The sequence below is a fragment of the Anomalospiza imberbis genome, chromosome 16 (genome assembly GCF_031753505.1).
Source record: "Anomalospiza imberbis isolate Cuckoo-Finch-1a 21T00152 chromosome 16, ASM3175350v1, whole genome shotgun sequence".
Classification (NCBI taxonomy): Eukaryota; Metazoa; Chordata; class Aves; order Passeriformes; family Viduidae; genus Anomalospiza; species Anomalospiza imberbis.
In genome coordinates this window covers 2,324,351-2,341,398 of record NC_089696.1, presented here as the reverse complement: position 1 = coordinate 2,341,398, position 17,048 = coordinate 2,324,351, and the positions used below count along the sequence as shown (strand labels likewise).

Genomic DNA, 17,048 nt, shown 5'->3' with positions numbered 1-17,048 from the left:
ATCTCTTCTGAAATTGCCCCCCCTAACCGCATTTTAACCTTCGAATCTGGTTCAGAACTGATGGAAGAGCCTGGAGTTCTGTGAAAGCCAGCAGAGTGGTGGTGAGATCCTTGCTGTAGGGTCAGGATGAATTAGTAGTTTAGAGGAATAGCACAGGCTTTGTTTCATTATTTGAGCAGTGTTATTGATGAGGGAGACAGAAGGAATGCTCACAGGATGTAAAGCAGTTAAATGGAGGATGTAAAAGGAAATGGGTTTGATCTGTCATTTCATTCATCCTGCTTATTGTGATAAGTAACTTGGTGCTGGTGTTGTTTTCTCTCACATTCCCATTAAGTGGGACCAGATAATGGTGGTAACTTTTGCCAGACTCAGAGCTGAGTTTTATGTCAGGAGCAGCACAAGCTGGTTATTCTAAGGATATCACAGGATCCCAGACTGGTCTGGGTGGGAAGGGACCTTAAATCCCATCCTGTCCCACCCCCTGCCATGGCCAGGGACACCTCCCGCTATCCCAACCTGGCCTTGGACACTTCCAGGGATCCTGTGCCAGGGCCTCCCCACCCTCTGAAGGAACAATTTCTCCCAAATATCCCATCTAACCCTGCCTTCCCTCTGGCAGTGGGAAGCCTTTGGGGAAGACAAAGCAGGATCCGCAGCTGAGAGCAAGGCAGGCAGGGCAGTCCTTGCCAGCAGGGAGGGCAGTGCCACAGACCAAAGAAGCAGCAGAGCAGCTCCAGTGAGGGTGGCCAGTTGGCAAATGTGTGGGAACGAGGAAGGTCCAAGATGAAGGGCAGAAAGCCAAGGCAGGGGCAGCCCAGTGATCACCCAGGGGGTCTGGAGTGATGGAACAGGGCTGAGCTGGAGCCACAAACTCAGAGCAGGGGCAGTGCAGGTGATGGGGGTGAGGCCAGGCAGAGGCAGAGCTGCTCCGCAGCTTGTCCAGGACCAAGGGAAATGTCTCTGCTGAAAAGCAGCTTCACAGAGCTCCTTTTCCAGCAGCCCATATGAAGTGAAACACCTGAGCTTGTGTCAGACCTGGCCTTGAACCAAACCTCTGCATGGCCCATCCAGTCCTGGAATTCATTTAACACAGAACATCTAGAATTTGGCTTGTACTCATCTCCTTTATTATTGGGACAAAGTAGGTGTTTTCAGCAGGGCTTCAGCTTGATTCTGCATTTATTGCTTTATCATGATATGGCAGAACAGGATAATGTTGTTGGAGAGCTATTAGGAGCCACCTTGTAAGCAGCCCCTAATAAACACAGTTTTATCTCCCTTACACAGCCAGAGTGCTTGGGAAATGAATGTGTTGACTCATACTGAGGAATCTCATTTTTCTTGGCATTCACAATCACTTGGACTAACCTTGTATTAGTAATTATATTACCATGATCCTCATCTTATTGCAGCTTAGCCTTACAGCTGCCTTACAAAACAAAAACATCCAGGCACAACAGAGTCATTCTACCTTAACAAATAGATGATGTGGGTACTTTCCTTTCCATCTTGTAAGCACAGGCTCCATCACCTTTTTGTCAAAATCAGCAGGTTCTTTATGTTAACACACCATTGACTCAGCTCACTGGTGTCAGGGAGAATTCTCAACCACAAGATGTTCCACCTGCATTGCCACAAAATTACTTCTTTATAGAACTTGGTCTTGAAATCCTCAATGGTGAGGATTCCTTGACTCCCAGGTAGTACATGTTGCTGTTTAATTATTCTTACAGTTATAAAGCTTTTCATTAAATCTAATTTAAATTATTCCCTTTCCAATTTAAGCTTATTTTTGTTGTGTTCCCAGAAGGAATGGAAAATGGTTTATTCTGTCTCAGTTTAAACACCCTTTACAAACTGGAAGATAAAATTACCAACATATTATGGTCAAATCCTTCCTCACCCTTTGATGGCCTTGTTCTCTCTTTGATCCTATATTTCTTCAGGGGAAAATCCCTGACAAAATCCATATTTACCATCCAGAGTGGTGCTGAAGTGCTGTACATTCTGCTACTGGGACAGTTACCCAGCATCAGCGGGATCTGCCTGAAAGTAGGGATTGATTTCCAAAACTTGTACAAGTATTTTTAGTTCAGTTACTGGCCTCAGAAGTTATTTTTAAGTAGGAGGTGCCTTGATCTGCAAATTGTCAGTGAAATGCTTTTGATTCTTTACCTGTCTTCCTTAAATAGGTGCCTGTGACTGCCATTGCTGTTCCATGGGTGTTTTGATCTTTTTGAGGCAATGGTGACATCAGCATTGGAAATTGCCCTTTTCTTCCATCTCTGCGTTGTTCAAGGACGTTGTGGATCCCAGGATCCCAACCCAGCACTTCACCTGCTGGGCCAGAGCATTTGGGCACCTCCCCAGCTCCTCTGGGGCTGCTCACATGACTGCACTGAGATGATGGCCTCAGCACTATTTAAATATGCACCACTTTTATTGCTGGGTGGAAAATGGATAAAGGAAAAGGACTGTAAGAAAGTCAAATTAATGTCTCCACTTAAAAAATGGACAAAGGCCTGATCAACCACTCATGAAGGAATAGGTTTTGTGCCACTTCCTTACAGAAATGCTAATTTATCCCCCAAAATGTGGTGCAGTACATATATTTGGAGAAGCTGAGGAAACCTATAAAATCTTTTTATGATTATAACGATTTTGTTACACAGTAGTTGAATTTTTCTATATCTGTATTACTCCAAAGGTGATCCTGGTAATACAAATCACCTGTGATCAAATGTTTTCATTGACACTGGGCCAAAGCAACTGCATCTGTGTAAATGTAATTTCAACAGCATTTAGCCCTTACTATTATTTTAATATAGCTTTTAAAAAGCCCATTAATTGTAAAAATCACCAAATATTTCCTATATATTACCTACAGTAATTTTTTTTTTTGGATGCCAGAGCTGAGTTTGGGTTTGCCTGGCTCCGGGTGCTCTCCTTGTTGGGCTGATGCCAAGGTTATGGCAAGCAGTGCCGTGCCCAACAGCCACCAGATGGCCCCTGAATTCCTCCGTTTTTTTTTTTTTTCCCTGCCAGGCATTTAATGAGTTCCTGAAACAAGATTAAAATCTCTTGTGCTTAATGAATCTGCTGCCTCGACTCAAGAAAGGCTTAAAAATAAACTAAGGCAATTAGAGATGGAGTTAAACTTAGCACACAGAGACAAGAGGCCAAGATTCCTGTTTGTGCCACCAGCCCAGCACACAGCATTTGGAATAGATGGAAGATCCCAAGGAAATGTTGTTCTAGCATGGGTGGCTGGCAGCTGGCACAGAGCCTGTGTTTCTGGCCTCCTCTTCATCTTCCCACATGGTGCCAGGGAAAGCAAATGGAGGGATTTGCTGGCACAGCACTTTGGTGGAGTAGCTGCTTCCTGCTGTCCCTGGCTGTGGGCACAAATCCCAGGATGCTCAGGATGGCACAGATCTGACCTGAGGATTTGCCTTAATAATAGGCAAGCAGAGGGTCCAGGCCTTACCTGTCTGTGTTATAAACACCTCCCTCCACACAGGAGGAGTTTGCTCTCCGTGGATGTGTTTGAAAAAAGACTCGACGTGTTTTGATGGTTTAATTGAGGTGTTAGGGCGTGGGTTGGGCTCACTGATCTTTAAGGTCTCTTCCAACCAGGTCATTCTGTGAATTCATTCTGTGAATTCTGTGTTCCCAGAGTCAGGAATGTTATGGAAGTGCCCAGGCACTCTTAGGGCAGGTTGTACTTCCCATCCTCATGGCTCCTCTCCCCAGTTCTGCTCACACCACCACAGCAGGTCCAAGAGCCACACAGTAAAGCTGCTTTCATAACTTTTGGCTGCTTTAAGAGGTTTTCCAGCCAAGTTGCTGTAGAAATGCTCAGAACTAGGAAATTCACCTGTGCTGAATGCAACAGGGTCACCAAAAAGCTGTGGAGAACCTTCCATGTAAACCTGGAGAGCCACTCTGATGGTTCCCAGGGGCTCCCACATTTGTGCTTTTTCCAGCTGTGGAAGGAATTGAAGAACCAGGGCTTCACAAAGCAAGGAGATCTTGCAGTGCTGTTTCTCTGACTGCAGTTTGGAAAGGCCCCAGGATAATGTGAGATATTTAATCCTTTAGTCCTCGGCATATCTTGGAAGTGATTAAAATGAGTTTAGGCTTATTCCTCAATACACTCCTGCCTGAGTCTGACAGATGGGAACATTGGTTGCTATTACTTAAGGGAAAGGTTAATACAAGGAAAAGGAGCAGAGTTTCCAGGATTCCATGCATGAGCTTTCTGCCAGTAGAGGTCCTGAATACTCCTCCATTCACATTAGCAGGATGTTCACATTAAACTTGAAGACAATAATGTAAAATGTCCATGAACCAAAATCTATTCCTTATCCCAGAGAGGGCAGGAGGACACAGAACCATATCTGGGCTTTTTGTCTCCTCAGGTCCTGCAGTGTGCCAGGCCCTGTGCTGGCAGCAGGAAGAGCTGCCCTGGGTTTGCAGTGGCTCTGAACAAGTGCCAGTCACATTTAATTACACAGAGAAACAAACCTTTGCTGCTGTGATTCTCTCTCTTGGAATCAAAATAGAATTCCCAACTCCTGGCCTTACCTCAGGGCTGTGATCACTGATGCTATTTGTAGATGAAAGGAGGCTGAACCTGCCCCTCTGTTCTTCCAAGGGGATGTACAGGCTTGTCTGTTAAAGGAACTGCAGGATTTAAACTACACTCCTGGTTTTCCTCATGCCTTCTTGTTCAGCACTGACTTAGGCTGGGCTTGTGTTCCAAATTTCAGCACACGGGGATAAGCTTGGTCACAACTTGTAAACACATTATTCCACAAATACTCATTATGGGGCATTATTCTCAGTGGCAGGGAATGGAATTCAGGGCTTTATCTGAGATTATGGAGTGGAAGAATTGTGTAGTTATTTTTATTTTGCAAACACAGAGCTCTACCCAGCTCTGTGCCAAGCACCTGGAGTTCTCACGAGCTCCAGGGAGCACTGTAAGCACTTAGAAGTTCTCAAGATCACAAAGCCCCAAATTCACAGGTCTGAAGGGTGTTTTATAGCTGAAGGGAAGAGCACAGAGCCTGTGATAAACTGGATACAATCCATTTTAATTGGAAGCTGACAGTCTGTAGAACAAGCCACTTTAGCTCTGCTAAAACTTCCTGATAAAGCAGCTGAGCAGTTTCCTCCTCCAGACCCTTTATTATCCTTTATTTCTTTGGGGATTTCCATAGAGTATAAGGGGAAATGATAAATAAAAAAGATAAAAGATAAATAGATGGGAAGAAAAAAAATGAGGCTTTCCCCAAGTTGATAAATATGTGGTGAATCATAGAACCAATCCCAAATGGTTTGGGTTGGAAGGGACCTTCAGAATTCTCTTGTTCCAACCCCCTGGGAATCTCTTGGAGTATCTGAGCAGAGCCATTTCCATAGGATTTAAACCCAGCTTGGAGCACATGCCAAAGGCCAGCCTAGATTTCAGATGGCTGAGTGAGGACCAATTCCATGCTCTGTCCCATCATTTCCAAATGAGCACAGGCAATTCCCTTCCCTTGGAGGGCCTGGAAGTGCTGACACATTTTATGTGTGAGGAAGGTTGGAATCCTTTGAAGAGCAAGTGGAAGATGCAGATAAGATCACGCTGAGGGGCTGAGAGGTCACAACACTTTGAGGAGCAGGAAAGGGAACAGAGGTTAATTTTGAAAGTTTGTTGATAATCTTACACTCTTCCTCTTTGGAGCACTTTACAGAGTCTTGATAATTAATCCAGCTAGACAGGGACCAGGATAAGGAAATATTATCCTCACTTTACAGTTCCACAGAGAAATATTCATTCCAGAGCCAGGACTGAGGCACAAGTTCCCCATTCCCACTCTTGTGCTCACATGAAATGTTTGAGTAATTAAACTTCCTTTACTCATTTCAGCTGCTTCTCATTAACCAGGAGTATAAACTCATTAGAGGAGGAACTTTTTGTTACATGTGCTCAGAACACCAGCACAATGAGGCTGGGAATCCTTCTGAGCCTCTCCAAGTGTTACTGGAGTGTAAACACCAATCATGGAAAAGGCACTTCTCATTTTTAATGATTATGGCTTGGAAAGCAAACAAACGCAAATAAGACTCAGTGTTACTTTGGTTTCAATTTTAATGCACTTCTCAGGTCAGTGTTTACCTGAGCTGAGCCTTTGTCAGAAAATTTTCCCACTTCTCAGAAATAAAGAAGAAATTATATGTAAAAAAAAGCTGTTTGTTACTGGTTATTTGATTTTTTTTTTTTTAACTTATTGAACTGGACCAAAACTATTTTGATCCTGTGTGATCCACAGCATGTCTCTGCTCACAAATCCTCTAGATCAGATCCTTGCCCCGTTTATGCACATCTTTGATAGATGAGCCATTAACTCCAGTGAAGCCTCTGAGAATTCCCGTAGTGCACTTAAGAGGTTTTATTCTTCATGCCCAAGACTAAGAATAATTGTCCAGAACAAGAAAACTGTCAGCGAAGACATTTAGTTTATTATGATATTTTTAACTTAAACTCTCACGATCTGGAGTGCTCTAAGTGAATTGAAAACTATGGAGATCAGAGCAAATAATGCTCCATTACACAGCTCCCTGAATCCCTGCAACCTCCCTTGGCAGAGTTATCTGCTTTGGAGCACCATAATTCCTCCATTTGAGCAATTTGAGCCTCATCCACATCAGAAATTTCAATACCATCTTGCCCCCATCATGTTTTTCAGATCCATAACCTCAGCATGATGCTCAGAAAAGCAGTGGTGCTACAGAGTGACTCTGGTACAGAAATGCATTTACAGAAAGACCATTCAGACCATTAAACAGCACTTGCACTCTCCTTTTTGTCAGGAAAAGTCAACTTCCTAATTCCAGAGTGTTCTGCCAGTTGCATGCAGGAACTGCAGATCCTCTCCTCATTCTCACCCCTTGCTCCCACTTTGCAGTGATAATGCAGTTTTTTGAATGGTTTCAGGGTTTATTCCATGCTTTAATGTGGAGTTTCAAATCATCTAACAGATGGCATTGTCATAATTTTTCCTTCCCCACAGAATGAAAATGAACAAACACTTGACATTTCCAATATGTCTTCATCTAATGCAAGAATTTTTAGAAGCCGTGGAATAGTGATAATCTGCTTTGCCTTAGATGGCCAGAATTGTTAAATGTGTCCTAAAAATCCTACATTTCCCATGTGACTGTGTGGAAAACGGGGATATAACCACACAATCATCATGGTTATGTCCTGTACCATGAGCTCTGTCCAGGGCAGAGCAGGAACATGGAATGCCAGAGCAGCTGTGCAATGAGGGGGGAAGGTTCATTAGAGAGATGAGCTCGAGCTGCTCCAGCACTTAGAAATCAGCTCACATTTACAAACCCACAGCAGATGCATCGTTTGGCAAAAGAGTTCTGCAGTCAGTAATTTGCCATTCATCAGGGATTGCCTCTTAAATCTGGGATCCAAGCTAGGGTGCAGATGACATAGGAGGATAAATTTAGACAGGGCTGAAAACAATTATTTTGATTAAACCTCCAGCCAATGAGAGTGACAGTCTTCCTGTTCCTCCCCTTCTCCCTCACTCACCCCTCTGTGGTGAAGAAGGAGATTGTGTGAGTTTAACCTCTCTTCCAAGCAGGGGATGTTTGGATGGAGCTTTTGCTGTTGCAGACTCTCCAGTGGAGTAGGGAGGGTATTTGGATGGAACATGCTGCCTTGCTTCCGTGTTAGTGTTGGAAAAGGTGCTAGGAGGGAAATATTGAAGTTTTTGTTTGCCTCAAAAGGAGAGACTGTATCTATTAAAGTAAAAAATTGGTTTTTCCTTGGCCTATCCTGCCACTGGGAGAACTCCTTGGGCTGGATGAGTTGATTCTGCTGGGAAATCTTTGTGAAGTTGTTGCCTGGCTCCTACACTTGGTCATTCTAGTCTCTCACAGCTTTGGCATTAATGTTTCCCAGTCTTTGAAACTCTTTGTCCAATCTAACATGGATGTGTAGGAAGAGTAATGCTAACTACTCTTTTAAAAAACATCAACAAAAGCATCATTTAACCACTCTGAGCTATTTTATTAGAAATAAAATGATCTTAATCTTGGCTGGCAGTCTTGTGCCCACCAGGCCTTGGCTTACTGTTATTACAAACAGCTCTGATTTAAAATTATAAGAATAATATGAAGGTAAAATTCTGCTTTTTAAAATTACTTTTTAATGAATAGTAGCTTCCTTTGGGATTATCATGGAATCACAGAATGGTTTGGGTTGAAAGGAACTTAAAGCCCATCCAGTGCCACCCCTGCCATGGGCAGGGACATATTCCACTGTCCCAGGTCATTCCAAGCCCTGTCCATCCTGGCCTTGGGCACTGCCAGGGATCCAGGGGCAGCCACAGCTGCTCTGGGCACCCTGTGCCAGGGCCTGCCCACCCTGCCAGGAACAATTCCTTCCCAATATCCCATCCATCCCTGCCCCTCCTCTGTGGAAGTTCAGCACCGCTGTCACTGCAGGCTGGATTATGTGCCTGTCCTGAAGTTATCTTGCAATTCCTTTTTCCTCATTTCCCTGTGCTGTGGATTTGGGCAGAGGTCACTCCTTGGCTGCTCACTGTGGTTGCTGCTCCTCCTTGCACTGTTGTGTGAGCATGGAGGAAAAAAGGCCAGAGCTGGGCATGGAGGGTGGTTGGGAAACTGAGCTGAAGGGCTGCAACTTGTCATGACATAAACTATAATTGCAAAATAAAATAGCAAGAATTTGGGAATAGGAAATTTTATCTTATTTACTCTTTGGTAATTGCTGGCACTTGACTGCAATCAGCTGCTGTCTTTGAGTGACAGCACAATTCCAGCCAGAGCAACCAAAAATAGCCCAGCATTTGAGTAATTTTAGACTTTTTATGACCTAATACTTCACAAATAAAAGCCAGTGTAACATGGGCAGATTGAACTCTCCTCTGCAGACTGGTGTAAACTGGGCAGTGCTGTGGGAAGCCATACCCAGAAAGCACCAGTTGTATCTTTCTTCAGCTATTTTTGCCCAGAATTAAACTGGATTAGCTCCTTTTTTTTTTTTTTTATTAGTCTTAATATTTCAGAAGTTATTCAAGCTCTACACTTAGTTTCTTGTTGAGGGGAGGAGAGTGGCAGAGGGAGGAGAGAGAAGGTCCAGCCTTCACCAAAACTTCAGTCAGAAAGAGCTTTAATGAGTAAACTTCCCTGATTTTGGTCAGAAAACCTTCTGGGCCAAGGAAGATTGGAATAGTAGAAGATTTCCTGCTGAAACATTACTTATAGATCCTGTTTATGTCATTAGCTCTTAAATTACCTCCTCTCATTGATCCCCACACCCTTGTTGAGGGAAGAGGGAAGAATCCTTTCTCCAACACAGGGTGTAGGGGAAGGTCACTTTCCCTCATGGTCTCAGAGTTTCTCCCAAGGTCTCTTCCTCAGGGGATTTCAGTGGAAGAGTCAAAGCCCTGAGGAATTCTGTTGGCACCCCAGGACTACAGCAACATGAATTAATACAGATCTGCAGCATCACACACGTTTGCATGACTGATTTGCCTTTGTTACTAATTTACAGTTTTATTTGGTACCAAAACACTGGGTGACACAGTAGAGCTGCTTTAGTTTGATTCCTTGTTGAACCATTTTAAGTTGTCTGTTTAGAGGACCAGCACAAAAGTCAAGCTACATTAACTTGTCAAGTGGATTAGTCGTGAAACACACTTTTGGACATTCTAATTCAGAATTAAAGTGACTGTAATTGGATTTCGCTTACTTTGCTTTCAGAGTAAATTCAGGTAAATCAAATTAAGATTCATTCAGTGTAGTGGTGTGGGCAGAAATCCTCATTATGGGCTACATGGAGCAACTGAAAACATGAGGCCGGGTTGGATGGGGCTTGGAGCAGCCTGGTCCAGTGGAAGTTGTCCCTGCCTGTGGGAGGGGTGGAAGAAGATGAGTTTTAAGGCTCCTTCCAAGCCAAACCCTTCCATGATTCTGTGATGGTAACTATTGAGGAGCAGTATTGGAGAATCTTTGGGATTTTAAGGACTTGCTGCTTAATTTACCAAAGAAATGTCAGGGGCATCAAGTTGAATATAGATAGGAAGAGGAAGACAGCCAATAATTACAGCTGCAGCATCTGTGGAAAGACAAAAAACTGTAAGTCCACAGTTCAAGTTGAAGTTGTGTTTTGAACAGTTCTCTTAAAGGAGAGGGAATTTGCATCCTAAATAACCAACTATCAATGCTGAAGTAAAGAAAGGAGGTGAGTTCCCTTAACTGTGACCTCATCTCTGAAATGAGGGGATGCTAGGTGAAGCAGAAAATAATGAGTTTTCACACTGTCAGGCTTGTTTGAGGGCTTTTCAGTGATTAAGAAAAAAGCCCCAAACACTGAGTCTTGAATACAGAATAAATTCAATCACACTTTTCCAGCTGTGACTGTGTAACCTTCCATTCACCAGGCAGTGTGTGACTAAATGAGGACCCAGGTGACAGCTGTCCAAGAAAACCTGCAGTGCTCAGGCAGGTGTCACTGATAGAACAACCTGGCTTTTATGGCTCATTCTCCCTCTTTGATAAATGCTCTCTGGGTGTTAAATGCCCCTCCTGTGATGGCAATGAATATAATTAATTCCTGATGATGAATATACTTCCAGTAATCCAAGTGACTTTCATTTTCATGCTATCTTTTTTTGGACAGGAAGCCTCTTTTTTGCCAGCTATTGACACGTTGCCTGGATCCTACAGTGTGAAAAAGGAGGTGCTGCTGCTTACCATTTGGCTGGCAAGTTGTGGCCAAGTGGCCATGGATCAGTGTGAGGGGCAGGTGCCTGACAAGGTGCTGGGAGCAGCCAACATCTACCTGGCCCTCGTGACCTGGCTGCTGTCCCTGGTGAGTGCAGTGACCTGGCACAAAAGGCTCTGGGTGGTGAGGGCTGTGTTTGGACCTCCAGTGAATACATAATCACTCTTGAAATCTCCTTTTTTCCCCTCAAGAGCTACAAAACAGTGGCTGAACAAAGTGGAAATTATGTTCTAATTCACCTCAGAGTCTGTAAATAAAAGTCTCGCCGGAGTCAGTGGAGCTGGGTTGTGTCTGGAGTTTATGAAGAAGTGAAAAATTGAGCCAGATTTTCAGTTGTTGAAAGTGACTGCTGGGTGTTAGGCTTTGTCCTTGGCAATGGACACAGGTTCCTGGTTTTCACTGTTCAAGATAATAACAGACCCTTCCTCATAGTCAAGAGTGCTATGAACAAGTGAGGAGCTGCCTTAATTGTCCTGTGGTTCACCTGTTTTTCTCCTCTAAAGAAACCACCCCATCCTCTCTCTTTCCCATCCATATTACCCTTTATTCCCAAGGGAAAACAGTGTATTTTTCCTCCTCGATGTATATTTTTCCTTCCCACACTGCTCAGTGGCCTTATTCTTTTCCCTGGGAGAGACTGGGATACCAATACTGATCCACACAGTCAAGGTAGATTTCACCCTGAGCAGCCAGGCTTTTAAATCACTTAAACTCCCCTTAAACACAATTAATTGTTAATGATGTTCATGCTTGCATTAAAACATTGCTAACATTCTTTAGTGTTAGTTCAGTGCTAATGAAAAGTGCCACTGGAACAGCCCTGCATCCTGAATTTTCCATTCAGACTCGTTGGCTTGTGACCAGCTGCAGTGTGAGCTCTCTTCCCTTGTGTTATTCCCATAAAAAACCAAAAAAAACCCCAACTGAGCTCTGACTTGCAGCAGTTCTCTCTGAGTCTGAAAGGGTACCTCGGCTTCCAGGGCTGTGTGACTCTGCTGGGTGTAGGCTCAGATGTTCAGATGGATTCTGTGCCCAAGAAGAACTGGGGTAAAATCCACCAATTTATTCTACACAGGCTCTGAAATTGCTGTTGGATAGCAACGAAGTTTTCATTTCTTTCACTGAAAGAATTGGAAATGTTGAGGCATTTTTAGACCAAATTCTCATCTGGTAATCCATGCAATTCCATGGACTGGCTGGTGTAAATCAGCATATCCTTACTGATTCCAGTGGAGATGTGCTGGATGCTGCCAGCTGGGAGCAGTGCTCCCCTGGATGGTGCAGAATTCCCCATGGGAATCCAGTGTTCAAAGCAGTGGAGGATTTGGTGCTGGTGTTTTGAGTGATCCAGCTGAGCTGTGCAGCAGTTTGAAACCCAGCCTGGCCTTGTGTTAAAAGCATGTTTTTAAAGGCCTTTATCTCCCTGTAAATGCAGTAAATAGAGCTGATAATGCACCTAGATACTGGTGATGGTATAAACCAGGAGAACAAGACTTGGAGTTTCTGCATCCACCAGAGGCCTGGGAGGGAATTACAGTCCTGTAGCTCAGACTTGCCTTTCTCTCCATCCAGATCATGTTCTGGATCAGGTACCTCTGCTTTTACTTTCTCCTGGCTTTGCTGATTCCCTGTGTATGGCTTTCCCAGAGTTTTCTGTCCCTTTTCACCAGCTGCCCTGGACATTTTGCAGCATCCCAGTGCCTTTCCAGGCTGTTTCAAGTGTCTCCCCTTTCTCTTTTCCAACTTATGATCAAGATTTTAATGTATTTTGCATGTTAAAGTGGATTATGTTTTATCTAACTTTGAGCAACCTAAAGAGTCAGGGCATAGTCTGTCCTCCTGGAACCTTCTCCCTGGATTTAAACTGATATTCACAATAGTAATTTATCTCTTGGGGTTGCCGAAATAACTTTTTACCCTTTTTGCTTTAATTCAGATTTAAAAACTGGAAAATAGAATGTTTTCCTCCCACACACACAAAAAAATCCATGAAAAAGAAATCACCTCAGCCCAGCTAAAAGGGGATTCACAGGATGGGGATTGAGGGGGTTTGGGCTATTAATTTGGGCTTCTTAGGGAAGCCTGCAGCAGCCCCTTGGCATGGCATCATCCCTTTGCATTGATTTGTAGCTGAGATTGGATTGATCTCAGTGTCACTGATAAAGGCACACAGGTGCTGCTGTGACAGGAACATTCTGGGCAGCCTTGGCAGGGGCTCTGTGCTCACCCCTGCTGGACCAGGGAAATAATGGGAATTCCTGCTTCCACATAATGAAACTGGTGGAAGTCAGAGCTTGCAAGTCCTCATTGTGAAAATAAATCCTATGGCTTATCGAAAGCAATGTGTTATTCCTATTTAATTTGGTCTTTATTGATTTTTCTACTGGCTAAACCACAGCTAATCTACTAATCAAAGCAGAGTTCTCCCTGGGTTGTTGTGGGGCTCTACTCAAAAGCAAGAGAGCAAGATAACGGGGTTTTTTTCAGTCCTTCTAAAATGGAATTATGTTCCAATGGATTTCCAGGTGCCTCCTGTGAAGAGGAAGGATGGCCCCAAAGCTCCATTTGAGGTGGTGGGGCTGCAGCAGGCCTGGAGAGAGGAAGGCTTGGCCCTCTACGCCTGCCTGGTGGCACCAGAGGAACCTTCAGCCCGGAGCTGCCCCCAGACCCACGAGTCAGGAGTGAGTAGCAGCATTTACACCTGGTAGTTGTGCATGCACTGCTCTGCACTGAGCACCAGGCCTGGATGTGCCAATTCAAGCTCAGATTCCAGCAGGGCAGGACAGAGCAGTGGAAGAGCTGCCCAGATTGGGATGGGGGACAGCCCTGTGCTGTGGAACTGAAGGATTGTTTACAGCTGATTGCCAACCCAAGCTCTCCTCAGTTAGGTTATGGCATTGAGGCTTCTAATTGGGATAGCTTGAATTTTAACATCTGTGTTGTCTCACCCTTCACATGAGACTGAAAATAGAATGAAAGTTTTAAAAACGCCTCTCAGTTCCCCCATCTCTGAGTCAGAAAAGGGCATAATCCAACAATGCTGCATTTATGATATGTGCAGACCAGAAACCAGCTCTCTGTGGCATCATTTTTTGTCAATTGCTCATTAGCTGTAACCTCACACTGCAGAAATTTAGCTGGATTTGGAGGAGACACATTTTTTGGCACCTATTCTGGTTTTTCCTCCTTTATCTTAACCATGTGAAGAGTGTGGCACAGGAGGAGGATTTTTATTTGGCTGCCAGGAGCTGAGGCCTGAAAGCAGGACATGAGCCTGTGCCCTCCATTTTGGTGGGCCCCAGAGGCTGAGCTGTGCAATAAAACTGGAAGGTCTTGCACACAGGCTGGAAATTTAGCACATGCAGGTGGCACATGTGATATAAGACATGATATGAACTCCTGTCCTGAACACAGAGCTCTGAAATTGCAGCTCTGGGCTCTGCTGTGTTGGTTCTGTCCTTCACAGAGCTGATTTGATACAGGCTGAAGCAACTTGTACCTAGAGCTTTTTTGGAGACAGTTTTTTAGGTAGTATTGCCACTGTTGCCTGGTGTCAATACCTGTTTTACCTGAGCAGTGTGGGTGACTCTTGCTGGGCAGTGTGGCCAGGTGGATGTGGGGAGCAGCAATCCCTGTGTCCCCCAGATCTTCTGAGAGCCACTTGCTTGAGTAACTGTCCTGTGGCTGAGGAACCTTTGAGGTGCTGCCCTGTGCTCTGCTGAGGTTGCTGAGTTCCTCTCAGGTGGCTCAAAGCAGCTTCTGTGGCTTCAGTGAGCTGGTAGTGGATTTTCTACTCTGGTTTTGCCTGCTTCACCCCCACGTGCCTGTGCTGGCCACACCATGGGGAGCCTAAATGGATCAGGATGTGTGAACACGTTTTTAAAACACACTTCAGCATCCCCTTCACTTGCAGCTGCTGCATGGGAGCAGCAAAGATTGAATTTCCCATGTTGTATCACAAAACCTGGAGCTTCACAGCTGTGGCTCCACTGCTCCTGAAAATAAATAATGGATGCTGGCACCAAATGTCATGATTAAAACACTACCAAAAAAGCCCAGCTCAAAACAATGAGCAGCTTTTCCACTAATGATTGAGCAGCCCTGGGCAGAGGCTGATGAGACCAGGCTCTGCTGGACTGGACAAGGATTTGGTGTTGGCTTCTGCCCAAGGCAACTGAATTCAAGGTGTTTCCTCTGTGGAGCCAAGTGAATGGAGGGGCAGAGCCTGACCTTCTCTCTGCTGATTCCAGCTGAGGGCTTGGCCAAAGCACCAAAATTATTGAGCACCGAATATGCTCAAAATATTTCCTCAGGGTTACAGAACTGAATGAATTTCTGGAGCTGTGGGCTCAGGCTGCTCTGAGTGTTTGGTTGGAGCTGGGAAGGGTTAAGTCACAACCTGATGGAACAAACTGTGCAGTTTTCCCTGTCCTTCTCATGGAATCACAGAATGGTTTGGATTGGAAGGGGCCATTCAAGGCCATCCAGTCCAAATCCCTGCAAGAAGCTGGGACACCTAATGTGAGAAATGAATTTGTAGAGAATTCTTAAAGTACATTTTATCTAAAGGGCATTAGGCACTGGGCTAAAACTCTTACAAGGCATTTCTCTGTATACAACTTGCTTATTTATATTCATTGGTAATGCAATAGCAATAGCTATTGTTGGTTTTGGTTGAATTACCATTGGAGCATTGTAAGTAAGAGCTAAAATCATCAGCTCTTCATTACAATTTGCTGAGATGATAGCTGGAAAAACTGAAAATCTAAGAATTCTATTACTGTCATTGTCTATAATTAGAAAGTCTTGTCCTTGTTGTAAAGTATTAGTAACTCTTGTGGGAATGCATTCATGGTAAAAGTATTTTTAAAAATATATTAATTTGGAAGCTGCCAGTTCGCATTGTGAACTAGCCTAATCCAACTCTCCCAGGCTGCTCCAAGCCCTGTCCAGGACACTTCCAGGGATCCAGGAGCAGCCACAGCTGCTCTGGGCACCCTGTGCCAGGGCCTGCCCACCCTGATCATGAAAAACTTCTGAGCTCAGCTCCATTGCACAGCAGTGACATTTCAGGGGTTGGGGCAGCTCTTCCAAGCAGGACTTAGGTTTCCTGTCCCTCATTAGAGGCTCTTTGTGGTAGCACTGACTTGTGTCAGTCTTTCTTTCCTGAGGCATTTGTAGAGCTGCTGCAGAGATCAGAGCTGGGAAGAACAACACAAGTTGGGATGTCAGCCCCAGCAGAGACAAGGAAAATGACAACAAGTCTCTCCCTGATCCTGCCCTTGGGCAGCTTCAGCTGCTGTGGAGAGAAACGTGGACAGTATTCTTCACACTGCAGCCCTCACTCTCCCACTGTCCTCTCAATGGGCAAGTTTTCAGCGGCTGAATTGAAGAACAAAATCCTGTTGGGACACTTACTGGTTCTTGTTCCAGTTGTCTCCTGTGGGCACAAAAAGACACTTTTCAGGGCTTGCCTTTAAAATATGATTGGTGCTTTTGCTGCATCTGTTTTCTATAAGAATTTAGGGAGACCTTAATTTACTTTTTTTTGGATGATGCAAAAAAGACCAAGTATCTGTAAATGTTAACCATGATGACAAATGATATTTTAATACTAATGTGGGGAGCCCAGAGTCCATTTCCAGCCCCAGAAGGGGGCTCTGAGCCACCAATTTTTAAATTACTGGCCACTTCATTGTCATCTGTGTATCTTTTATTATTTATCACGTTCTGATTCTCTGCCCCAAGGTCTAATAGTTATAAATAGAATTATAATAGTGCCTTCTCCAGGCAAAAGCTCCTGTTCTTTACACATCAATAAGCCTTTGGAGTTATTCAACTGGGATGGCATCTATTCCTATATCCACTGGTTGTGCTATGTTTCCTTTCATTTTTATCAGTTTTTCTGGGGGGTAGTTTAAGGTGATTTTATTTCTGTCCTCCTCCAAACAGCTGCTAGAAGTGAGTCAGATTTCAACATCCCTGCCTGGTCTTGGTTTCTTGTTGTCAGAAGAAATGCCAAAACACTCACCTCCTGTAATCCCTGTTGCTCAGAGACAGGCTGCAGTTCCATTCTGATAGGAATTAGATTTGTACATGGGAATTAGATTTGTACAGCCTCTGCTCTGTAGGAATCTGCCAGGCATTCCCAGTTATCCCACTGGCACTGTGTGCAGCTCTGGGGCTCTTCTCTGTGCCCCTCCATCACTTCATTCTCTGGAGG

At 44.3% G+C, this 17,048-nt stretch overlaps 1 protein-coding gene across 1 annotated transcript in view; it reads left to right on the top strand.

The window, feature by feature from the left end:
* DNAAF8 (dynein axonemal assembly factor 8) overlaps nt 1-17,048 on the top strand; it is a 91,568-nt gene that overhangs the window by 16,719 nt on the left and 57,801 nt on the right. The window contains exons 10-11 of the mRNA XM_068206540.1: nt 10,721-10,912; nt 13,351-13,506. Of these exons, the coding sequence (XP_068062641.1) occupies nt 10,721-10,912; nt 13,351-13,506 (348 nt within the window). The remainder of the gene's footprint in view (nt 1-10,720; nt 10,913-13,350; nt 13,507-17,048) is intronic.